The sequence below is a fragment of the Scyliorhinus canicula genome, chromosome 1 (assembly GCF_902713615.1).
Source record: "Scyliorhinus canicula chromosome 1, sScyCan1.1, whole genome shotgun sequence".
NCBI lineage: Eukaryota > Metazoa > Chordata > Chondrichthyes > Carcharhiniformes > Scyliorhinidae > Scyliorhinus > Scyliorhinus canicula.
In genome coordinates this window covers 254840730-254866871 of record NC_052146.1, presented here as the reverse complement: position 1 = coordinate 254866871, position 26142 = coordinate 254840730, and the positions used below count along the sequence as shown (strand labels likewise).

At 47.1% G+C, this 26142-nt stretch overlaps 1 protein-coding gene across 7 annotated transcripts in view; it reads left to right on the top strand.

Annotated features, from left to right (window-relative positions):
* Positions 1 to 26142, top strand: part of ush2a (Usher syndrome 2A (autosomal recessive, mild)) — a 1354742-nt gene that overhangs the window by 403502 nt on the left and 925098 nt on the right. For all 7 annotated transcript variants that reach the window (XR_005462328.1, XM_038811752.1, XM_038811743.1 and 4 more), the window contains exon 22: positions 6132 to 6262. Coding sequence is in view for 6 of the 7 variants with exons in the window: in XM_038811752.1 (XP_038667680.1) it covers positions 6132 to 6262 (131 nt within the window). In the remaining variant the exon portion in view is untranslated. The remainder of the gene's footprint in view (positions 1 to 6131; positions 6263 to 26142) is intronic.

Below are 26142 nucleotides of genomic sequence, written 5' to 3'. Positions count from 1 at the left end.
CCCCGTTCCCCCTCCTCTGATGCCCTCAGTGATCTTTGATGTGCTTGGTCCATCTAGCTCTACTGCTATGTCTAGGTATGTCACCAGGATGCACATCAAAGGTGGAGGCAGCCAGCTGCCTACTTTATCCCATGGCCTTCGATGACTCTGGCAGGCGTCTTCTAGGGCTTTGAGGCTGGAGAGCCTGGGCTCACTCATCGGCGGCATGTGCACAGCCTGTCCCATGTGCTGGTTGTGAGACGTGGCCTCATCAGAGGGGTGGAACACGGGTGGGGGGGGGGGAGGGGGGGGTGCTGGTGGCCAAGCCTGGGGTTCATCATTGGATGGGGGTCAGCTGGTTCAAGCCAAAGCTGCCACTGCATTATCTGGCTCTGCCAAACTTGCCGGTTCCACATGGTGTGCACCATCGTGTCGACACCCTCAGCGATGCTCCTTAGTGACTGGGATAATCTCCTGCAGTGCCTCGACAATGCCCAAAAGCGACCGGAACAAGCTCCGCAGCATCTAGGCCATTCCCAGCTGAGAGCAGGACATGTTTCCGCAGAACCTTGTCAAGTTCAACCAGCTACTGGGTGACATCCCCCAGTGAGTTGACATCTGCCTAGACCTACAGCCATGGCCATCACCAAACTGCACGATGCCTTAGACACCTTCACCAATGGTGCCAACATTGTGCACTAGGCTCTCCACTGCGGTCACCACCTAGCAGTATTGGCTTTCATGCCACACATTGCCGGTGTCATCTCCTGCACCCGTAGCTTCTGGGACTCCTCCAATCGGTTCTGGACCTGCTGGAGTGGACGCTGACATCTCCCTCTGAACGTCATTGGCCGCATCCTAACGATCCATCAGCTCCAGGATGACCTCTTCCACAGGCTCAGCATCAGGCTGGGAGCCAGCTGGGTCCTGGGATCAACAGACCTCCAACTGCTGTCTCGCCTGGGCGTTCCTGCCACCACCTGATGTATATCAGCAGCTGTGTGGTGCTCACCAGATTGTGCCCCCAGAAGCCTGTCCACTAACATTTCCCACCGAGGTGCATGTATTTGTGCTGGTGAAGGGTAGAGATGATAGCTGTGCCACGACTTTTATGGTGGCAACCTCAGAGAACCACTCTGTTCTCCTTGGAGGCTGGAGAAGGAGCCACCAGGGATGGGCCGGCGCGTCGGCTGGAGGAACTGCAGGAGAACGGACATGTGGTCAGTGAGAGGGATGGGTCAGTCTTTAAGGCAATAACAACTCACGTTGATAGGTCTTCCAGGTGGGGACCAGTGGTTCCTCACCTCTGTGGCATCCGCCAACCTCTGCATGAGTGACCGTCCTGTCCTTGGCGACCACAGTCACCTAAAGGGCACACTCCCTGAAGAAGGTGAGGATTCTTATGTTTGTCATCCCACCGCCAGTCTGGGCCCTCTCCTGGCAGTTGTGGGACACTGGCCACCATTGCTGGTTGCACTCCAATATCTATTGTCTGCAGAGGGTGAAAGGCCGACATGTTAGCGTGGTGTATACCCCGTGCCCAACCAAGTCCAATGGGCTGCATGATGGCCCCGATTGGGAGTGCGTGCTCTGCCCCCGCATGTTCACCCCTCCCATCCCTGCACCCTGGATTATCAGTGGCCGCACCATGGAGGCCTCTGGTACTGGCACAGTTCCTGATGCCAGGGGTACAATCGGTTGGCACTGCCCTTGCCACCGGTATACGCCGCAACCACTGCAAGGCGCCCCCGAATGTGCTACAGTGGGCGATGTCTTGGGTGGGCTGCTAGTAGGTGGCGGCCGGGTTGTTGGGGGTTATGTCTGAGGGTGGGGTGTGGGGGGTATGGGCACCCATACAGCTGGTGTCACTGCAGAACCACGGGCCAAGGTGGGTGGTCAGTGGGGTCCGCAGCAAGATGGTTGCCTTGCAGGGCCACGGCAATGGCGGTCCGTGATTGGACACCGCCCCAGTCCTTTGGGGGGGGGGGGTCGGGGAGGGTCACCCCAGCTACTCGGCCTGTTCCACATTATTCCCTCCTCCCCTTGCCCTGGCAAGGCCCACCCCACCCCCAATCCAGCCAGCCCGGGCGAGTGTCCGGCCCGGCAGCCCACAGTTGTGCCTGTCTGTGCCACACCTCCTCTCTGTCCCTCATCAGCCACTACGCCAGTTTCACGATTTTTAAAAACACAAGTGAACTGCGCCAATAGGAACTCGGCCCATCGGAGACGGAGAATCGCGGAAACCCCGGAGAATGCCGGTTCAGACCTGCTAATGATGTTCAAACGGTGTTTACTGTATGTGCATTCCTTAATGCATTGATACAGCTGTTGAGCTGACGGAGAATTGTGATTTGGCGTCAAATTGACGCCTGCTGCGATTTTGCCATGAGCCAACAGAGAATCCCGCCCCTTATTTCAATTGTTGCACGGTATTTGTTACTTTACTTGCAATCCACAGTAGAGAGCACTGTTCCAGACCTTTCCAGGCAGAGAACGTGGCAAACTTCTTTTGATGCTGTTTTCTCCACAATCTGTGTTTTAAATTTTGTGTCCTTCGCTGCTGTTATTATTCGGCACTTTTCTGTTGGCAGCTTTGGTGTTGTGATGTTTTTACCTTCGTAATTCTTTTTGGACATCTGCGCATAATATCATGATTTTTCCATTTTTTTTTTTCTCTTGAGTTTGAAAATGTGGTCCCAATCTCTTTGCTGCCAGTTTTCTTTTGAGGTACTTTAAAAGGCGAGGCTTGCAGACCGCAAAGCTACCAAATAAAGAAGAGCTTTATTTGAAAGGTGTTTTACTCAATAGGCTGTAAAAAACAGACTGACTAGTAGCACTGTGGTTAGCACTGTTGCTTCACAGTGCCAGGGTTCTGGGTTCGATTCCCAACTTGGGTCACTGTGCGGAGTCTGCACGTTCTCCCTGTGTCTGTGTGGGTTTCCTCCGGGTGCTCCGGTTTCCTCCCACAGTCCAAAGACATGCAGGTTAGGTGGATTGGCCATCATAAATTGCCCTTAGTAACCAAAAAGGCTAGGAGGGGTTATTGGGTTATGGGGATAGGGTGGAAGTGAGGGTTTAAGTGGGTCGGTGCAGAGTTGATAGGCCAAATGGCCTCCTTCTGCAATGTATGTTCTATGTTCTAATTACAATAATCCATATATCTAACAACTACATCATGGCATCCTCATGAGACAGGTGTGTTCTAAATACTTGTTTGTGTGTTTGTTGGGAGAAAGGAGTAGGGGGTGGGCTTCAATTCATGAAGTCATCAGTGCAGTGCTTTTGCTAGCCATAGTTAAGTTAATACAGATACTAAGGTGAAGAAAAAAACAGAGTCTCTTCCTGACCTGTCTATGCATGATGAAAAACAGTTTCCTCCCACAAGTCCCGAAAGAAGTGCTTATTAGGTGAATTGGACATTTTGAATTTTCCCTCTGTGTACCTGAACAGGTACTTGAGTGCTCTAGGGGATTTTCACAGTACATTCACTGCAGTGTTAATGTCAGCCTACTTGTGACACTAATAAAGATTATTATTGTTGGTATGTCCATCAGTATGGCAGTACATCACATGATTGAACTCTTACAGTGACCCTGTTCCAACTGGGAGCAAACATGAATATATAGCATCTAACTTTAGTTTTAAGAATATACCGCCTTTATCTCAAATGCCCCCAATAGTAAAACTGATTTACCTGTGTCTACTCTATCAAGTTCCTTTATCATTTTAAATAACTTAATAAGATCACCGTTATCCTCCTAAATTCAAGCAAATACAAGCCAAGTGTATGCAACCTGTCCTAATAAGCAGCTGAAACTGAATGAAGTACTCCAGGTGGCATTTGATCAGACCTCTGTATAACTTATAATAACTCATAAGGAAGGAGTTGTTAACGAAGGTGAATTTATTTACAGATTTACATTTAGGGGCAGCACGGTAGCACAAGTGACTAGCACTGTGGCTTCATATCACCAGGGTCCCAGGTTCGATTCCCTGCTGGCTCACTGTCTGTGTGGAGTCTGCACGTTCTCCCCGTGTCTGCGTGGGTTTCCTCCGGGTGCTCCGGTTTCCTCCCACAGTCCAAAGACATGCAGGTTAGGTGGATTGGCCATGATAAATTGCCCTTAGTGACCAAAAAGGTTAGGAAGGGTTATTGGGTTACGGGGATAGGGTAGAGGTGAAGGCTTAAGTGGGTCGGTGCAGACTCGATGGGCCAAATGGCCTCTTTCTGAACTGTATGTTCTCTGTTGTATATAAGTTTGCTTAATGCAGCATCTCACTCCCAATGCAATGCTAGCTGGGAAGGTTTGTTCTGTCAGGCCCTGGGTTTGGCCTGCTTTTCTCCTAACAAGCCCCAGGTTAGCCTCCACCCCCTACCTAGGGAGCTTATGTCCCACGAGTTCCACAGGAAGATCAATGATGTTTCCGAATGGTTTTCGTGGGGGTTATAACACATCTGAAACATCATGTCCTTACTTTGGTATTTCAACATCCTTGTGATAAATGCCGTTCACCTTTCTCGATTACTTTTGTACCTGTGCATTAGTTTTATTTGATTTGTGCCGATGAGCCTTTTGTCCTTCACAGCGACTGATTTTTCACCCTTATGATGATATTCTGACTTGTTTTTCTCAAATCCAAAATGGATGACCTCACCTTCTGGCCTACTCACGTGGCCAGTATATGTCCTTTTTAACTTTTTGTTCCAATTCACACCATTTATTGGGCCCAGCAAATTTAATATAATTTGCAAACTTGAAAACTTTGCAAATTTGCAAAATTCCTTATTCCTTTATCCAATTAATTATTCCAACCGTACAAGTAAAGAGTTGCTTGACACAGATCCATAATTTGATTCCAGGACGACAGTGGCAGGTTGCCAAGACTTAGTGAGTTGTTGATTTCATCAATAATGCTATTTCTATCGAAGGGCTATATTGGCACAACTAAATTATTAGTGCTAAAATTCTGCAAATAGCTAAAAATGTGGTTACATCCTAACAATACTGCAGCAGTGACCTTTTGCTTGAGCAATGGAAAATATTGAAATTCATAGGCTTAACATCACAAAATCTTGGGAACTATATCATGTGGTATGACTTCTCAACATAAATTCCTAAAATCCACCTTGTGTAAACTTGTACTGCCTAAGTCAATGGATTGTTCTGAAACATTCTCCACACATAGTATGAAAATATGGCAGGAGGAAAGTAGTTTTAAATGGACATAGATGGGGGTACTATAGAAATACAGTGGAACCATGGTGACTCGCATGGCAACGCAGTGGCACAGTGTTTAGCACTGCAGCCTCACAGTGCCAGGGGCCTGGGTTCAATTTCACCCTTGGGTCACTGTGTGTGGACATGTTTGTACCTTCTCCCTGTGTCTGCGTGGGTTTCCTCCACGTGCTCCAGTTTCTTCCCACTGTTAAAAGATGTGCAGGTTAGGTGGATTGGCCATGTTAAATTGTCCCTTAGTGTCCAAAACATTAGGTGGGGTTACTGGGTTATGGGGATAGGGTGGAGTATGAGGGCTCTTTCGGACGGTCTGTATAGACTCGATGACCGGGTGGCCTCCTCCTGCACTGTAGTGATTCCATGATTATGGGGGGGACCTAATCACTCAGCAATGGGTTACGAAAGTTGTCAGATTGTTTAGCTTCCTCAAAATGTGCTCTATAGCAATACCTTATGTAGGAAAAATGATGTATTTTCCAAATGACACAATAAATACCATGTATAAAATATAAAATGTAAGACACATAGCAAAAGAAGCTATGCAATAAAAATATATTGCACAAGGATATGTCTTGCAAAAGTCCTTACAGATAATATGAACACAGACAATAGAAGTTGGATTGATTAGGGCATTATGTGACCAAACAAGGAGCATATATTAAAATAGTGATACAGGTTACAAAAATATATGGGGTAGTGAAACCATTTGTATTTGCAAATCAGGGTAAAAGTCACCAAAATATTGGTGGAATTGATTACACATCGATTAAGTTGTTAATTGTTACGTTCCTACTAATTAACCTTATACAACTTCTTTAGACCTGTTTGGTATTTATGCTACTTTGCTGGCTTTTGCTAATTGCCTTTCCTGATAGAATAAAAGAAAGTAATACTAATGATTTTTCTCTACCATAGGTATAAAACTCAGCTTCAAGACCAGCCAACCTGATGGGCTGATTCTCTTTGCTGTGTCTGTGGGAAATCAGGAAGAGTATGTTGTGCTGCAGATACAAAATGGACATCCTTTCTTCCTTTTCGACCCACAGGTACATGTCAGTCAATAATTACGCAGAGGCTTCAGAGGGATTTCTTGCCTGTGTTAAATCATCAGAGAAGGCACGGTTTAATAATTCAACAGCTATGAAACAATAATGGAGTAATGACAGAATGCTGCCCTAGGATAATTTTGTGTTACCTTTCGATCAGCATAGCAATAGGATCTGGAATTTTACAATTGCAGTTGTTTGTCATGTTCAGTCACTGTGCAGATAATTCGACTGCTAAACAGGATTTGATTCATCAACAATTTTTTTTTTTCAAACAAGTCGCACACATATGTGATTCATTTAGTAAAACCAGTCGAACATCTCAAGTAATTTAAATAGATCAGCCTTCAAGAAACTCTAATTCACATGTAGATAATGGTAATACCCTCTTAATATCTGTGGGCCAATGGAACATGTGAACTGTTAGTATTATTGCACTATTTTAGTGTCTTGTTTTGTCTGCAATGCACTGGATTTAAAATTATGAAAAATACTTACTCGAAGCAATCTGGTAATAATAATAATCTTTATTGTCACAAGTAGGCTTACATTAACAATGCAATGATGTTACTGTGAAAAGCCCCTAGCTGCCACATTCCGGTGCCTGAGGGAGATTTCAGAATGTCCAAATTACCTAACAGCACGGGCGGAATTCTCCGCTTCCGGGAAAAATCGGGAAGGCTGTCGTGAACTCGGCCGAGTTTCATGACGGCCTTGGAGGCCGCTCCTCTTACCGTATTCACTCCCACCCGGGGGGCTAGGAGCGGCGCTCCGTTATTCTCAGTGGCCGGGCCTTGACACTAGCGTCAAGGCGGCGCGCCGAGAATGACGCGGCACGCGCGCTTAAGTGACGTCAGCCGCGCATGCGCAGGTTAGCCGGCTTCAACCCGCGCATGTGCAGCTGATGTCACGACGGCTGAAACCCGCGCATGCGCGGTGGCTGTCTTCCCCTCCGCTGCCCCGCAAGACGTGGCGGCTTGATCTTGCGGGGCAGTGGAGGGGAAAGAGTGCGTCGCTTTGAGACGCCGGCCCGACGATCGGTGGGCACCGATCGCGGGCCGGTCCCCTCCCGAGCACAGCCCATCCGGATCGGAGAATCGCCGGTCGCCATGAAAAATGGCGAGCGCCGATTCTTCCAAGCGGGAGGTGGGAGAATCGCGAGGGGCACCAGGGGGGGCATGAAATTAGTCGCCCAGCCCTCCCGCGATTCTCCCACCTGGCGTGGGGAGCGGAGAATCGCGCCCCACATCTTTTGGGACTTGTGGGAGGAAACCGGAGCACCCGGAGGAAACCCAAGCAAACACGGTGAGAATGTGCAGTCTCTGTGTATACACATTTGTTTGTTCATTGAATTGCAATTATTTTAAATTTGGCGATAACACATATGTTGCAAAAAATAAAAGTTAATTCTGTAAAAATTGATCTCAAAGACTTTAAAAAATTGAATAATTCAGAATTTCACTGTTAGTATGATTTCACAGTACCCTTATTCCCAGAATGATACATGAACTATGTACATCACTATGATGTAGCATGCTCTATGTCACAGAATGTAAAACAAATATATTAAATTATCAACAATTTACAACTTCCCGGAGTAAGGAAAGGCGCAGGGTTTGAAGTCTGTGGCAAACAAACAGTGCTGCCTATTTGTTACAGTTGTCTCTTTGGGATGTGTGCTGTGACTTGTTATTAGAAAGCTAAGACTACATGACACTGTCTACATGGGATTTGAAACCTGAGTACAGGGCAAACAATGGCTGTTCCTTAGCCAGATTTAGGAGTCCTTACTATTCACATATGTGGTCGTTTTAGCTTGACAATGCGCTGGGTGGTGGGTTGGGTCCAGAAGCATGCGAGAAACGCAGCAACAATGACTTTTTAATCCAGCGCTCAAATTTTGAATCTGATTTCTGGGATTCCTGATAAAAGTAAGTTGAGCAAGTGTGATCAGCATCCTCATGAGTCAATTTCAATACCTGTTCAAGGAGAAAGTGAGAGTTCAGGTTAATGATGAGGACTTTAAATGAGTTAAAGGGGCCAAGGGCTCATGAGAGGTTAGAAAAGGTTCCAGAACAGGTAATAGAACAGAGAGGATAGAAAGCGGCAGGAATCTAACTTTGGGCACAGCAAAAAAGGGGACAACTATGAGAACGGGGGACTATGTCAACGCAGGACTGAGGATGTTGTACCTAAATGCGCGCAGTGTATGAAACAAGGTAAATGAGCTTGTTGTGCACATTGAAATTGGCGGGTACAATATTGTGGGCATCATAGAGACATGGCTGCAGGGGATCAAAGAACCAAGAAAATTACAGCACAGGAACAGGCCCTTCGGCCCTCCCAGCCTGCACCGAACCAGATCCTTTATCTAAACCTCTGCGTAAAAAACTTTCCACGCACATCTCCCTTAAACTTTCCCCCTCTCACCTTAAAATCGTGACCCCTTGTAATTGACACCCCCACTCTTGGAAAAAGCTTGTTGCTATCCACCCTGTCCATACCTCTCATAATTTTGTAGACCTCAATCATGTCACCCCTCAACCTCCGTCTTTCCAACGAAAACAATCCTAATCTACTCAACCTTTCTTCATAGCTAGCACCCTCCATACCGGGCAATATTCTGGTGAACCTCCTCCGCACCCTCTCTAAAGCATCCACATCCTTCTGGTAATGTGGCGACCAGAACTGCACGCAGTATTCCAAATGTGGCCTAACCAAAGTCCTATACAACTGTAACATGACCTGCCGACTCTTGTACTCAATACCCCGTCCGATGAAGGCAAGCATGCTGTATGCCTTCTTGACCACTCTATCGACCTGCGTTGTCACCTTCAGGGTACAATGGACCTGAACTCCCAGATCTCTCTGTACATCAGTTTTCCCCAGGACACTTCCATTGACGATATAGTCTGCTCTTGAATTAGATCTTCCAAAATGCATCACCTCGCATTTGCCTGGATTGAACTCCATCTGCCATTTCTCTGCTCAACTCTCCAATCTATCTATATTTTGCTGTATTCTCTGACAGTCCTCCTCGCTATCTGCAACTCCACCAATCTTAGTATCATCTGCAAACTTGCTCATCAGACTACCTATACCTTCGTCCAGATCATTTATGTATATCACAAACAACAGTGGTCCGAGCACAGATTCCTGTAGAACACTACAGTAGTCCCCCTTTATAACGCGGGTGCTGGGGTCCAAGACAGCCACCCGCGTTGCATCCGAGCCGCGGATATCCACGATGTGGGGTTTTAAATTTATTTTAAAATCTATGCATGCGCTTCCCATTGTGAGTCTACGGGGGGCGGGGGGAGAGGTCAGACCCCCGTAGACTCACAATGGGAAGCGCATGCATAGATTTTTAAATAAATTTAAAACCCCCATCGTGGATCTAATTAAAACAAGCACTGCTGTATTTTTAGCAACTTAAAAGTTGGATTGGAGGGAGAGAGCAGCCGGCAGTGTCAATTTCAGCGGCCGGCTGATTGTTTCAGTGAGAGAGCAGCTTCCCTCTCCATGCTGCCTATCACTGATAAGTCTATTTTCTTCCAAATGTGAATAGATCCTATCCCTCAGTGTCTTCTCCAACAATGTGCCTACCACTGACGTCAAACTCACAGCTCTATAATTCCTGGATTATCCCTGCTACCATTCTTAAACAAAGGGACAACATTAGCAATTCTCCAGTCCTCCGGGACCTCACACGTGCTCAAGGAGGCTGCAAAGATATCTGTTAAGGCCCCAGCTATTTCGTCCCTCATTTCCCTCAGTAACCTGGGATAGATCCCATCTGGTCCTGGGAATTGTCCACCTTAATGCCGTTTAGAATACCCAAAACCTCCCCCTTCCTTATGCCGATATGACCTAGAGTATTTAAACATCCATCCCTAGACTCAACATCCGTCATGTCCCTCTCCTTGGTGAATACCGATGCAAAGTATTCATTAAGAATATCACCCATTTCCTCTGAGTCCACGCATAAATTCCCTCTTTTGTCTTTGAGTGGGCCAATCCTTTCTCTAGTTACCCTCTTGCTCCTTATATACGAATAAAAGGCTTTGGGATTTTCCTTAACCCTGTTAGCCAAAGATATTTCATGACCCCTTTTAGCCCTCTTTATTGCGCATTTGAGATTTGTCCTACTTTCCCGATATTCCTCCAAAGCTTCATCAGTTTTGAGTCGCCTCGATCTTATGTATGCTTCCTTTTTTATCTTAGCTAGTCTCACAATTCCACCTGTCATCCATGGTTCCCTAATCTTGCAATTTCTATCTCTCATTTTCACAGCGACATATCTGTCCTGCACTCTAAACAACCTTTCCTTAAAAGACTCCCACATTTCAAATGTGAATTTACCCTTAAACAGCTGCCCCCAATCCACATTCCCTAGCTCCTGCCGAATTTTGTTATACTTGGCCTTTCCCCAATTTAGCACTCTTCCTTTAGGACCACTCTCGTCTTTGTCCATGAGTATTCTAAAACTTACGGAATTGTGATCGCTATTCCCAAAGTAATCACCGACTGAAACTTCAACCACCTGGCCGGGATCATTCCCTAATACCAGTTGCAGTATGGCCCCTTCCCGAGTTGGACTACTTACATACTGCTCTAAAAACCTCCTTACAAATTCTGCTCCATCTACATCTCCAACACTACATGAGTTCCATTCAATGTTGGGGAAGTTAAAATCTCCTATCACAACCACCCTATTGCTCCTCCGTTATTCTATAATCTGTCTACATATTTGTACCTATCAGGGCTGGGATCTAAATATCCAAGGATATGTGTCCTATTGAAAGGACAGACTAATGGGTAAAGGGGGCAGGGTTGCATTGTTAGCAAGAAATTAACTTAAATCGATAGCAAGGAGCAGAGGGTCGGAAGATGTAAAATCTGTGTAGGTGGAGTTGGTGAATCACAAATAGAAAAAGACTCTGATGGGAGTTATGTACAGGCCCCCTAGCAGTAGTCAGGATGTGGGGTAGGAAATAGGAGATAGAAAAGGAGTATAAGAAAGGTAATGTTACAATAATCATGGGGGACTTCAGTATGCAGGTGTAATGGGAAAATCTGGTTGGTAGCAGATCCCAAGAAAGGGAATTTGTGGAATATCTATGAGATGTTTTTTTCGGAGCAGCTTGTGGTAGAGCCTATGAGGGAACAGGCAATTCTGGATTTGGTGATGTGTAATGAGGCAGACTAGATTAGGGAATTTAAAGTGAAGGAACAGATTGGGCGGCAGATCTTGGAAAGGTGCAGAAGTAACAAAGTTGTTGTCATGGGTGACTTCCACTTCCCTAATATTGACCGGAACCTCCTCACTGCAAATGGTTTGGATGGAGCAGATTTTGTCAGGTGTGTACAGGAAGGATTCCTGACTCAATATGTAGATAGGCCTACTAGTGGGGAGGCCAAATTGGATTTGGTGCTTGGCAATAAACATGGCCAAGTGTCAGATGTCTCAGTGGGAGAGCATTTCGGTGACAGTGACCACAACTCCTTGACCTTTGCCATTGTCATGGAGAGGGATAGGAATAAACAGAATTGGGGGAGGGGAAATTATACTGCTATAGACAGGAGCTGAGGAGCACAAAGTGGGAACAGTTGTTATTGGGGAAATGCACAACAGTAATGTGGGAGTTGTTTAAGGAGCACTTGCTGAAAGTGCTGGATAGTTTAGTCCCACTGAGACAAGGAAGGAATGGTAAGGTGAAGGAGCCTTGGATGACAAGAGAAGTGGAGCTTCTAGTCAAGAGGAAGAAGGAAGCTTACGTAAGGTTGAGGAAGCAGGGATCTGGCACGACTCTGGAGAGTTACAAGGTAGACAGGAAGGAACTCAAAAATGGACTTAGGAGAGCTAGAAGGGGGAATGGAAAAATCCTGGTGGGAAGGATTCGGGAAAACCCCAAAGTGTTCTACACTTATGTGAGAAATAAGAGGATTATCAGAGTGAGAGTAGGGCTGATCAGGGATAGTGAAGGGATCTTGTGCCGAGAGTCTGAGGAGATAAGGGAGCCCCTAAATGAATATTTTGTTTCAGTATTCACCAGAGAGAGGAATTTTGTTGCTCAGGAGAACAGTGTGAACCAAGTTAATAGTCTCAAACAGGTTGATGTTAAGAAGGAGAATGTGCTGAAAATGTTGAAACGTATCAGATAGATAAATCCCCTGGGCCTGACGTGATATACCCAAGGTTATTGCGGGAAGCGAGCGAGGAGATTGCTGTGCCGTTGGCAATGATCTTTGCGTCCTCACTCTCCACTGGAGTAGTACCGGATGATTGGAGGGAGGCAAATGTTGTTCCCCTGTTCAAGAAAGGGAATAGGGAAATCCCTGGGAATTACAGACCAGTCAGTCTTACGTCTGTGGTGAGCAAAATATTGGAAAGGATTTTGAGAGATAGGATTTATCATTATTTAGAAAAACATAGTTTGATTAAAGGTAGCCATCATGGCTTTGTGAGGGGTAGGTCATGTCTCACAAGCCTCATTGAATTCTTTGAGGATGTGACAAGACATATTGATGAAGGTCAGGCAGTGGATGTGGTGTATATGGATTCCAGTAAGGCATTTGATAAGGTTCCCCATGGTAGGCTCATTCAGAAAGTTAGGGGGCATGGGACACAGGGAAATTTGGCTGTCTGGATACAGAATTGGCTGGCTGAAGGAAGGCAATGAGTGGTAATAGATGGAAAGTATTCCGCCTGGAGGTCGGTGACCAGTGGTATCCCGCAGAGATCTGTTCAGGGACGTCTGCTCTTTGTGGTTTTTGTAAACGCCTTGGATGAGGAAGTGGAAGGGTGGATTAGTAAGTTTGCCGATGACACGAAAGTTGGTGGAGTTGTAGATAGTGTCGAGGGCTGTTGCAGGTTACAACAGGACATTGACAGGATACAGAGCTGGGCTGAGAAGTGGCAGATGGAGTTCAACCTGGATAAATGTGAAGTGATTCATTTTGGAAGGTCGAATTTGAATGCTGAATTCAGGGTTCAAGGCAGGGTTCTTGGAAGTATGGAGGAACAGAGCGATCTTGGGGCCTATGTACATAGATCCCTCAAAGCTGCCACCCAGGTTGATAGGGTTGTTAAGAAGACGTATGGTGTGTTGGCTTTTATTAACAGGGGGATTAAGTTTAAGAGCCATGAGGTTTTGCTGCAGGTCTATAAAACACTGGTTAGACCACACTTGGAATATTGCGTCTAGTTCTGGTCGCCTCATTAGAGGAAGGATGTGGATGCTTTCGAGAGGGTGCAGAGGAGATTTACCAGGATGCTGCCTGGACTGGAGGGCATGTCTGATGAAGAAAGATTGAGGGAGCTAGGGCTGTTCTCACTGGAGCGAAGAAGGAAGAGGGGTGACTTGATAGAGGTGTACATGTTGATGAGTCGCATGGATAGAGTAGATAGCCAGAGACTTTTCCCCAGGGCGGAAATGGCTGTAACAAGCAGACATAATTTTAAGGTGATTGGAGGAAGGTATCGGGGAAATGTCAAGAGAGTGGTGGGTGTGTGGAATGTACTGCCAGCAGAGGTGGTGGAATCAGAGTCATTAGGGACATTTAAGCGACTCATGGACACGCACGTGGACAGCAGTAAATTGAAGGGATGTAGGTTAGGTTGATCTTAGATTAGGATAAATGGCCGGCACAACATCGTGGGCCGAAGGGTCTGTACTGTGCTGTACTGTTCTATGTTCTATGAACCCTTAGAAGGCAGTGGCCACAATATGATAGAATTTACTCTGCAGTTTGAGAGGGAGAAGCTGGAATCAGATGTAACCGTTTTACAATTGAATAAAGGTAACCACAAAGACATGAGGGAGGAGCTGGCCAGGGTTGATTGGAAGGGGAACCGAGAAGTGAAGTCAGTTGAACAGCAGTGGCAGGAGTTTTGGGAGGTTATTCGGGAGGCTCATCAGAAACTCATCCCAAGGAGGAGGAAACATGCTAAGGGGAGGACAAGGCAACCATAGCTCACAAGGGAAAATTGCAAGAGTCTCTATAGATATATAAAAGATAAGAGCGAGATAAGATAAGACATTGGACCACTGGAAAATGAGGCTGGAGAAGTAGTAACAGGGAATAAAGAAATAGCAGAGGAACTGATTAGATTCTTTGCATCTGTCTTCATGGTGGAAGGCACCAGTGGCATACCACAACTTCAAGAGAGTCAGTGGGCAGAGGTGAGTGAAGTGGCCATCACTAAGGAGAAGGTGCTGGAGAAACTGAGATGTTTGAAGGTGGATAAATCACCCGGACCGGATGGACTACACCCCAGAGTCCTGAAGGAGATATTTGAGGAGATTGTGGCGGCATTGGTGGTGATCTCTCAGGAATCACTGGAGGCAGGGAGGGTCCCAGAGGATTGGAAAATGGCTAATATAACACCCCTGTTTAAGAAGGGATGGAGGCAGAGACAGGAAATTACAGAGTCAGCACATATTCGTCAAGGAGAGGTCATGCCTGACAAATCTGTTAGAATTCTTCGAGGAGGTAACAAGGAAATTATTCAAAAGAGGACCAATGGATGTAAATTATTTGGATTTTCAGAAGGCCTTTGTCATGGTGGTGTACATGAGACTGTTAAATAAGATCAGAGCCCATGATGTTAAGGATAAGGATTGGCTGACTGGTAGAAGGCAGAGAGTGGGGATAAATGGGTCCTTTGCAGGATGGCAGCTGCTGACTAGTAGTGTTCCACAGGGGTGAGTGTTGGGACCACAACAATTCACAATATAGATTAATGATCTGGAAGGAGCTCAGGGCATTGTTGCTAAGATCGCAGATGATACAAAGATCTGTCGAGGGACAGGTTGTGATGAGGAAACAGGGAGGCTGCAGCAGGACCTGGACAGTCTAGGAGAGTGGGCAAAAAAGTGGCAGATGGAATACAATGTAAAAAAGTGTGAGGTTGTGCACTTTGCTAAGATGAATAGAGACAAAGGGCGAGATTCTCCGACCCCCGCTGGGTCGGAGAATCGCCGTGAGGTGGCGTGAATCCCACCCCACCACTGGCTGCTGAATTCTCCAACGCCGGTTTTCGGGTGGGGGGTGGATTCCCCCTAGCTTGTCGGGGGGCGTTGGCAACGGCTCCCCCAGCAATTCTCCGGGCCCCGATGGGCCGAGCGGCCACCCGTTTTTGGCCAGCCCCACCGGCGTGAAATGGACATGGTCCATCACGGCGGGACCTGGATTGTCAACCGTCTAACGGAGTCCTCGGGGTGGGCGCAGGGGGATCCGGCCCCTGGCCTGGCCCGCGATCGGGGCACACCGATCTGCGGGCGGGCCTGTGCCGTGGGGGCACTCTTTCCTTCCGCGCCAGCCTCTTAGGGCTCCACCATGGCCGGCGCGTGGAATAAACCCCCTGCACATGCGCAGGAAACATGCCGGCAGTTCTGCGCATGCGCCAACTTGCGGCGGCCTACGGCGGCCCTTTGGCGCCGGTTGGCGAGGCGTCAACCCTTCCGGCGCCGACCTAGCCCCTGGAAGTGTGGAGGGTTCTGCAACTTCCAGGCGGCCTGACACCGGAGTGTTTCACGCCGCTCTTGGCACCGGCGTTGGGCCACCCGGCCAGTTGCAGAAGAATCCCGCCCATTGACCTTTCTAACTAAAAGGAAAAAGCTTCGGAAATCAGAAGCACAATGTGACTGAGGAGTCCTAATTCAGGATTCTCTTAAGGTTAACATGCAGATACAGTTGGCAGTTAGGAAGGCAAATGCAATGTCAGCATTCAAGTCAAGAGGGCTAGAATTATAGAGTAGGGATGTATTGTTGAGTCTGTTTCAGTCTCGAGTCAGTCCTCGTTTGGAGTATTGTGAGCAGTTTTGCGCCCCATATCCAAGGAAGGACGGGCTGGCCTTGGAAAGGGTCCAGAGGAGGTTCACAAGAAGGATCGCTGGAATGAAGGACTTATATGAGGAGTGGTTGAGGGCTTTGGGTCTGTACTCGATGGCGTTTAGAAGGATGAGGGGGTCTCATTGGAACATACAAACTACTGAGAGGGCAAATGGAGTGAACGTGGAGAGGATGCTTCCACCAGCAGGTGAAACTGGAATCCAAGGGCACAGCCTCAGACTGAAGGGACATTCTTTTAAAACAGAGAGGAGAGGAATTTCTTCAGCCATAGGGTGGTGAATCTACGGAACTTTTTCCGCAGAGGTTTGTCAAGGCCAAGTCATTGAATTTTTTTAAGACAGAGATAGTTGGGTTCTTGATTAATAAGGAGATCAGCGGTTATGGACAGGAGGCAGGAGGATGGGGTTGAGAAACATATCAGCCATGCTTGAATGGCGGAGCAGACTCGATGGGCCGAATGGCCTAATTCTGCTCCTATGTCGGATGGTCTTAAGGCTCCGTTCACCAGGGGCGCAAATCCTGTTATGTCCGCTAAATCTTACGAGAGGGCCAAAATGGGATTTGCACCTGCAAGATCTCGCTTTGCGATCTTCCCAACTTCGCATGTATTTACATATCTTTTAATATCATTCGATGGCTTTACATCATAGCATCCAGCCAAACTAGATCCTCCACCCTGGCGGTGTGATGTCACACCTGCGCAATTCACTGCTGGTTTTCAAAAACGAAAACCAGCTGTGGTGAGTACGCCAGGGGTATGGCAGCGCCTGGAGGCCCTGGAGATTGAGTGCTAAGGCTGGGCATTGCACCTTGGCAATACCAGGGGAAGTGCCAGGGGGCACTGCCAAGTAGACAGTGCCAAAGGGACACTGAAGGGGGTAGTGCCAAGGGTGCACATTGAACAGTACAGCATAGAACAGGCCCTTCGGCCCTCGATGTTGTGCCGAGCTTTGCCCGAAACCAAGATCAAGCTATCCCACTCCCTGTCATTGCGGTGTGCTCCATGTGCCTATCCAATAACCGCTTGAAAGTTCCGAAAGTGTCCGACTCCACTATCACAGCAGGCAGTCGATTCCACACCCTAACCACTCTCTGAGTAAAGAACCTACCTCGGACATCCCTCCTATATCTCCCACCTTGAACCTTATAGTTATGCCCCCTTGTAACAGCTACATCCACCTGAGGAAGTTGTCTCTGAACGTCCACTCATCATCTTATAAACCTCTCCTGTATTAAGTCACCTCTCATCCTCCTCCAAAGAGAAAAGCCCTAGCTCCCAAAATCTTTCCTCAGAAGACCTACCCTCCAAACCAGGCGGCATCCTGGTAAATCTCCTTTGCACCCTTTTCAATGCTTCCACATCCTTTGTATAGTGAGGTGACCAGAACTGCACACAATATTCCAAGTGAGGTCTCTCCAGGGTCATGTACAGTTGCAGCATAACCCCACGGCTCTTAAACTCAAGCCCCCTGTTAATAAACGCTAACACATTACAGGCCCTCTTCACGGCTCTATCCACTTGAGTGGCAACCTTCAGATATCTGTGGACATGAACACCAAGATCTCTCTGTTCCTCCACATTCCTCAGAACCCTGCCGTTGACCCTGTAATCCGCATTCAAATTTTTCCTTCCAAAATTAATCACCTCGCACTTATCAGAGTTAAACTCCATCTGCCATTTTTCGGCCCAGCTCTGCATCCTGTCAATTTCTCTTTGCAGCCTACAACAGCCCTCCACCTCATCCACTACTCCACCAATCTTGGTGTCGTCAGCAAATTTACTGACCCACCCTTCAGCCCCCTCCTCCAAGTCATTGATAAAAATCACAAATAGCAGAGGACCCAGCACTGATCCCTGTGGTACACTCCTGGTAACTGGTCTCCAGTCTGAAAATTTTCCATCCACCACCACCCTCTGTCTTCTATGTGATAGCCAGTTACTTATCCAATTCGCCAAATTTCCTTCTATCCCACACCTCCTTACTTTCTTCATGAGCCGACCATGGGGAACCTTATTGAATACCTTACTAAAATCCATGTATACGACATCAACTGCTCTACCTTCATCTACACACTTAGTTACCTCCTCAAAGAATTCAATCAAATTTGTGAGGCAAGATTTACCCTTCACAAATCCGTGTTGACTATCCCAGTTTAAGCTGAATCTTTGCAAATGGTCATAAATCCTATCCTTCAGGACCTTTTCCATTAACTTACCGACCACGGAAGTAAGACTAATCGGCCTATAATTACCAGGGTCATTCCTATTCCCTTTCTTAAACAAAGGAACAACATTCGCCACTCTCCAGTCCTCTGGCACTATCCCCGTGGACAGTGAGGACCCAAAGATCAAAGCCAAAGGCTCTGCAATCTCATCCCTTGTCTCCCAAAGAATCCTAGGATATATCGCATCCGGCCCAGGGAACTTGTCAACCCTCAAGTTTTTCAAAATTGCTAATACATCCTCCCTCAGAACATCTACCTCCTCCAGCCTACCCGCCTGTATCACACTCTCATCCTCAAAAACATGTCCCCTCTCCTTGGTGAATACTGAAGAAAAGTATTCATTCAACGCCTCTCCTATCTCTTCTGACTCCATGCACAAGTTCCCACTCCTGTCCTTGACCGGCCCTACCCTCACCCTTGTCATTCTTTTATTTCTCACATAAGAGTAAAAAGCCTTGGGGTTTTCCTAGATCCGACCCGCCAAGGACTTCTCATGTCCCATCCTAGCTCTCCTAAACTCTTTTTTTTAGCTCATTCCTTGCTACCTTGTAACCCTCAAGTGACCCAATGGAACCTTGTTTTCTCATCCTTATATACACTTCCTTCTTCCTCTTGACAAGACATTCAACCTCTTTTGAGAACCATGGTTCCCTCACACAGCCATTTCCTCCCTGCCTGACAGGGACATACCTATCAAGGACGTGCAGTATTTGTTCCTTGAACAAGCTCCACTTTTCATTTGTGTCTTTCCCTGGCAGTTTCTGTTCCCATCTTATGCTCCCTGATTCTTGCCTAATCGCATCAGAATGACTCCTCCCCCAATTATAAACCTTGCCCTGCCGTATGGCCCTATCCCTCTCCAGTGCAATAGTGAAAGACACCGAATTGCGGTCACTATCTCCAAAGTGCTCTCCCACAAACAAATCTAACACTTGGCCCGGTTCATTACCCAGTACCAAATCCAATGTGGCCCCATCTTGTCGGCCTATCCACGTATTGTGTCAGGAAACCCTCCTGCACACACTGAAAAAAACTGCCCCATCCGAACTGTTTGACCTATAGAGGTTCCAATCAATATTTGGAAAGTTAAAGTCACCCATGAAAACTACCCTGAGAACTCCACATCTATCCATAATCTTCTTTGCAATTTCTTCCTCCACATCTCTATTACTACTTGGTGGTCTATAGAAAACTCCTAACAACGTGACCACTCCTTTCCTATTTCTAACTTCAGCCTATATTACCTCAGTAGGCAGATCCCCTTCGAACTGCCTTTCTGCAGCCGTTAAACTATCCTTAATTATAATGCTACTCCTCCACCTCTTTTACCAACTTCCCTACTCTTACTGAAACATCTATACCCCGGAACTCCCAACAACCATTCCTGTCCCTGGTCTAACCATGTCTCCATAATGGCCACAACATCGTAGTCCCAAGTACCAATCCACGCTCCAAGTTCACCTACCTTATTCTGGATGCTCCTTGCATTGAAGTAGACACACGTCAACCCACCTTCCTGTCTGCCAGTACACTCCTGCGACCTTGATACCCTCCTCAGTACCTCACTACTCTCAACACAGCTCATTTTCCTACCCCCCTGACAAATTAGTTTAAACCCCCGAAGAGCCGCAGCAAATTTCCCTCCCAGGATATTGGTGCCCCCTCTGGTTCAGGTGCAAATCGTCCTGTCTGTACAGGTCCCACCTTCCCCAGAATGTGCTCCAATTATCCACATAACTGAAACTCTCCCTCTCACACCATTCCTGCAGCCACGTGTTTATCTGCACTCTCTCCCTGTTCCTCAACTCGCTCGCGTGTGGCACCGGCAACAAACCAGAGATTACAACATGGTTTGTCCTGGCTCTCAGCTTCCACCATAGCTCCCTAAATTCCTGTTTTAAATCCCCGTCCCTTCTCTTACCTATGTCGTTGGTACCGATGTGTACTACGACTTGTGACTGTTCCCCCTCCCCCTTAAGAATTCTGAAAACACGGTCCAAGACGTCACGGACCCTGGCACCTGGGAGCCAACATACCATCCATGAGTCTCTTTTGTTGCCACAGAACCGTCTATCTGTCCCTCTAACTATCGAGTCCCCAATCACTATTGCTCTCCTGCTCTCTCCCCTTCCCTTCTGAGCCACAGGGACGGACTCAGTGCTGGACATCCGGTCACCGTGGCTTACCACTGATAAGCCATCCCCCTCAACAGTATCCAAAGCGGTATACTTGTTACTGAGGGGAACGACCACAGGGGATCCCTGCACTGACTGCTTCCTCCCAGCCCCTCTCACCGTCACCCATCTATCTACATACTTCGGAGTAACTACATTCCTGAAGCTACTATCTATGACCACCTCTGCCTCCCGAATGATCTGAAGTTCATCCAGCTCCAGCTCCAGTTCACTAACGTGGTTTCTGAGGAGCTGGAGATGGCTGCACTTCCCACAGCTGAAATCAGCAGGGACTCTGATGGTGTCCCTCACCCAAAACATTCTGTAGGAGGAACATTGCACTACCTTCCCTGCCATCCCCTCTGGATAACGTGCGGATAAAAGAAAACAAAGAAACAGCTTACCTGATATTCACTCACCCCTTTAGGTTAGAGGAGGTGGAAGGGTGGGGGACACTACAAGTGTAGCGTCTTGCGTTTAGCAACCGCCCAACTTAAAAACAGGTAAAAATAAAACACTTAAGCACTTACCTGAATCCCAAGCTGCACTCCAGCTCCCTCGCTCCCTCTCTCCCTCTCTCTCCCGCTCCCGGAAATGAATGGGCAATGCTAGGGGACTCATGAAGGCAGGGGTAGCCCTCCTCCATTTGGGGGTGGTTCCGCTTATGTTTGTTGGGGAGGAGAGAGAAGAGAGTGTCGCGTGATACTTCCGTGGTTGGGAGTTTCCCCAATACTTTTGGGGGTGGGCCTCCATGTCCGTGGGGAGTTGAGGGAACTAGTTTTAAATGCAGATCAGGGCACCGTTTAAAGATGACACCCCGATCTCAGTGGAATCAGCGTTGCTGGCTCTAACAGCCACCCCCCGCCAGAGTGACGGCATTAGCCATGCCCCAAGGTTTTATTTTTTGTTTAATTAAGAGGCAATTTAGCATGGCCAATCCACCTCCTCTGCACATCTTTGGGTTTTGGGGGTGAGACCCACGCAGACATGGGGAGAATGTGCAAATTCCACACAGACAGTGACCCAGGGCTGGGATCGAATCCGAGTCCTCATTGTTGTGAGGCAGTAATGCTAACCACTGCGTCACTATGCCGCCCTATGCCCCAAGAGTTTCTGTGCACTAAGTGGTCAGAAAACTTGGCTGCCTTTCGGGAGAGAAACAGCTTGGTTTTCAGTCAGAACCTGACACTTTCCTTTGGGAAAACTCTGCCACACATCTGTGCCTCACCATAGTGATGTCTCTCAGGACATGAGGCCAGGGTCTTTAAGGGCCAATCGGGGGATAGATTCCCCCAATTGGCCCGAGAGGAAGCAGGAGGCTAATGCAAGCAAGAAAACATTGCTGGAGGTTGGAGTTGGAAGGTATCACTCTCCTGGATTTAGTGCCCAAAGCGGTTTAATTACCTAATTAGGACAGTGAAGGTGAGCACAGTTCCAGATTCAACTACGGCCTGACATGCATATCATGCCAATCCCCTCACTCTCCCTTCTCAAGCCTACTCCGGCACATCACTTCTCACACCAACTTATCTTGCAGGTGCACCCAACCCTCTCTATCTGCATACTTCCTCACATCAGCATCTATCCATCCACCACTGACATTCACCCTCACCTTTACGCAGTGTCAAGGCTGTCCCTCATAATTATGCTCAAGAAATGTTATCTGCCCATCTGATCAACACATTCTATTACTCTGCAAGAGAACAAAAAACTAGACCCTCCATCATGCTCATGTTTAACACAGGGCTAAATTGCTGGCTTTGCAAGCAGGCCAGCAGCACAGTTCGATTCCCGTAACAGCCTCTCCGAACAGGCGCCGGAATGTGGCGACTAGGGGCTTTTCACAGTAACTTCATTTGAAGCCTACTCGTGACAATAAGCGATTTTCATTTCATTTCATTCATTCACATCCGCAGAGGAGGAGATCAGCAGAGCTCCGCATGCCTGGCCATTGGAGATGGAGAAGGGGAAACCACATGGCATACGCTACTCAGTCATGTTGACTAGATGTTAGCAGCCAGTGAAATATGATAATGTGCATAATGATCAATAAAACAATCTTACCTTTATTGTTCTAAATTACGTTTTATTCTTCCACCGGGCCTTTAAGTGTCCCACAGGAAGTGGTCTAGAACAACAGTGGTTCTACAGATGAGATCACACACCCTGTGCTGTAAACAATGCATCAAATAATTTTAGTTCAGTGGGACCATAAGGAAGATGGGTTTTCACCTTGTGCTCCACACATATGAATGAGCAAGCATAGACATTGGAGAGTCCATGTTGGAGGATGCTCCAAGCTCTGCTCTGCTAGAACATAGAACATAGAACATAGAACGATACAGCGCAGTACAGGCCCTTCGGCCCTCGATGTTGCACCGACATGGAAAAAAAATCTAAAGGCCATCTAACCTACACTATGCCCTTATCATCCATATGCTTATCCAATAAATTTTTAAATGCCCTCAATGTTGGCGAGTTCACTACTGTTGCAGGTAGGGCATTCCACGGCCTCACCACTCTTTGCGTAAAAAACCCACCTCTGACCTCTGTCCTATATCTATTACCCCTCAATTTAAGGCTATGTCCCCTCGTGCTAGCCACCTCCATCCGCGGGAGAAGGCTCTCGCTGTCCACCCTATCTAACCCTCTGATCATTTTGTATGCCTCTATTAAGTCACCTCTTAACCTTCTTCTCTCTAACGAAAACAACCTCAAGTCCATCAGCCTTTCCTCATAAGATTTTCCCTCCATACCAGGCAACATCCTGGTAAATCTCCTCTGCACCCGTTCCAAAGCTTCCACGTCCTTCCTATAATGAGGCGACCAGAACTGTACGCAATACTCCAAATGCGGCCGTACTAGAGTTTTGTACAACTGCAACATGACCTCATGGCTCCGGAACTCAATCCCTCTACCAATAAAAGCCAACACACCATAGGCCTTCTTCACAACCCTATCAACCTGGGTGGCAACTTTCAGGGATCTATGTACATGGACACCGAGATCCCTCTGGTCATCCACACTGCCAAGAATTTTACCATTAGCCAAATATTCCACATTTCTGTTATTCTTTCCAAAGTGAATCACCTCACACTTCTCCACATTAAACTCCATTTGCCACCTCTCAGCCCAGCTCTGCAGCTTATCTATGTCCCTCTGTAACCTGCAACATCCTTCCGCACTGTCTACAACTCCACCGACTTTAGTGTCGTCTGCAAATTTACTCACCCATCCTTCTGCGCCCTCCTCTAGGTCATTTATAAAAATGACAAACAGCAACGGCCCCAGAACAGATCCTTGTGGTACGCCACTCGTAACTGAACTCCATTCTGAACATTTCCCATCAACTACCACTCTCTGTCTTCTTTCAACTAGCCAATTTCTGATCCACATCTCTAAATCACCATCAATCCCCAGCCTTCGTATTTTTTGCAATAGCCGACCGTGGGGAACCTTATCAAACGCTTTACTGAAATCCATATACACCACATCAACTGCTCTACCCTCGTCTACCTGTTCAGTCACCTTCTCAAAGAACTCGATAAGGTTTGTGAGGCATGACCTACCCTTCACAAAACCATGCTGACTGTCCCTAATCATATTATTCCTATCTAGATGATTATAAATCGTACCTTTTATAATCCTCTCCAAGACTTTACCCACCACAGACGTTAGGCTCACCGGCCTATAGTTACCGGGGTTATCTCTACTCCCCTTCTTGAACAAAGGGACCACATTTGCTATCCTCCAGTCCTCTGGCACTATTCCTGTAGCCAATGATGACCTAAAAATCAAAGCCAAAGGCTCAGCAATCTCTTCCCTGGCTTCCCAGAGAATCCTAGGATAAATCCCATCCGGCCCCGGGGACTTATCTATTTTCACCTTGTCCAGAATTGCCAACACTTCTTCCCTACGCACCTCAATGCCATCTATTCTAATAGCCTGGGTCTCAGCATTCTCCTCCACAATATTATCTTTTTCTTGAGTGAATACTGACGAAAAGTATTCATTTAGTATCTCGCTTATCTCCTCAGCCTCCACACACAACTTCCCACCACTGTCCTTGACTGGCCCTACTCTTACCCTAGTCATTCTTTTATTCCTGACATACCTATAGAAAGCTTTTGGGTTTTCCTTGATCCTACCTGCCAAAGACTTCTCATGTCCCCTCCTTGCTCGTCTCAGCTCTCTCTTTAGATCCTTCCTCGCTTCCTTGTAACTATCAAGCGCCCCAACTGAAACTTCATGCCTCATCTTCACATAGGCCTCCTTCTTCCTCTTAACAAGAGATTCCACTTCTTTGGTAAACCACGGTTCCCTCGCTCGACCCCTTCCTCCCTGCCTGACTGGTACGTACTTATCAAGAACATGCAATAGCTGTTCCTTGAACAAGCTCCACATATCCAGTGTGCCCAACCCTTGCAGCCTACTTCTCCAACCAACACATCCTAAGTCATGTCTAATGGCATCATAATTGCCCTTCCCCCAGCTATAACTCTTGCCCTGCGGGGTATACTTATCCCTTTCCATCACTAACGTAAAGGTCACCGAATTGTGGTCACTGTTTCCAAAGTGCTCACCTACCTCCAGATCTAACACCTGGCCTGGTTCATTACCCAAAACCAAATCCAATGTGGCCTCGCCTCTTGTTGGCCTGTCAACATATTGTGTCAGGAAACCCTCCTGCACACATTGTACAAAGAATGACCCATCTGGGCACAGCTGGACACAGATGCTGAACCTAGGAGACTGTCGCCAAATATTATACTTCTAATGTAGCAAGAAAGAGTGTGCGGTGTACTGAGTTTCCAGCCATGCTGTCAAAGCTTGCGGAGGTTGGAGAAGTTCATCCCCAGCATGAGTGGTATGATGTTGCAGACATTTTCAATGAAGTCTTTGTCCATAAAAAGATTAATCACTTGCATGGGGCATTAAACACGGCAATTGTATATGCAGCCCTCCACCATGGCTTGCACATTATGAGTGCCACCTTAAATAGGATTAATGAAATCCTAGCCTTGGCAATCTTTGCAACACTGATTTAAAGCAAAGTGCCCTCTACTTGATTGTTACTGTCCAAGTAGGCCATGAGAGGAGTGATAGCAGAAGGGACATAAAAGCAGAAGCAAGCACAACGTGCCCCCATTTCTCACCCATTTTCCCCACCCTCTATCCCTGCCAGTACCCTATATGCTGTCTGATGTCCACATGGCTGAGACTACTGCCGCACAGATATAGATACAGTAGTGCAATCTTTGGCAGGATCACCATGGGCTCCAAACTCCAGAGTACATTGGCCAAGAACCTCTCAATAGTCAGTGCAGGGATCTGAGATGCCTGCCTCTACCTCTGCTGAAGCCACAGGAGTTTCACCAAGAGCTGTTATGAAGAGGAAGAGTAAAGACTTGTATTTGCAGTAGGGTATTCACTTGGGTGTGTTACACAATGTTAGATTATTACGTTTCTGTTTCATTTTTGAGTCACATAATATTGTTTGTTTACACCACTTTCCTGTTTTCCGTTTTTTTTGCTGACTTCGAAGTAGCCTTTTAAATTGTGACAAATGGTAAGGCAAAACTTAAAATCCAGCAATGGGTAGGTGTGAAAGGGATACTTCGT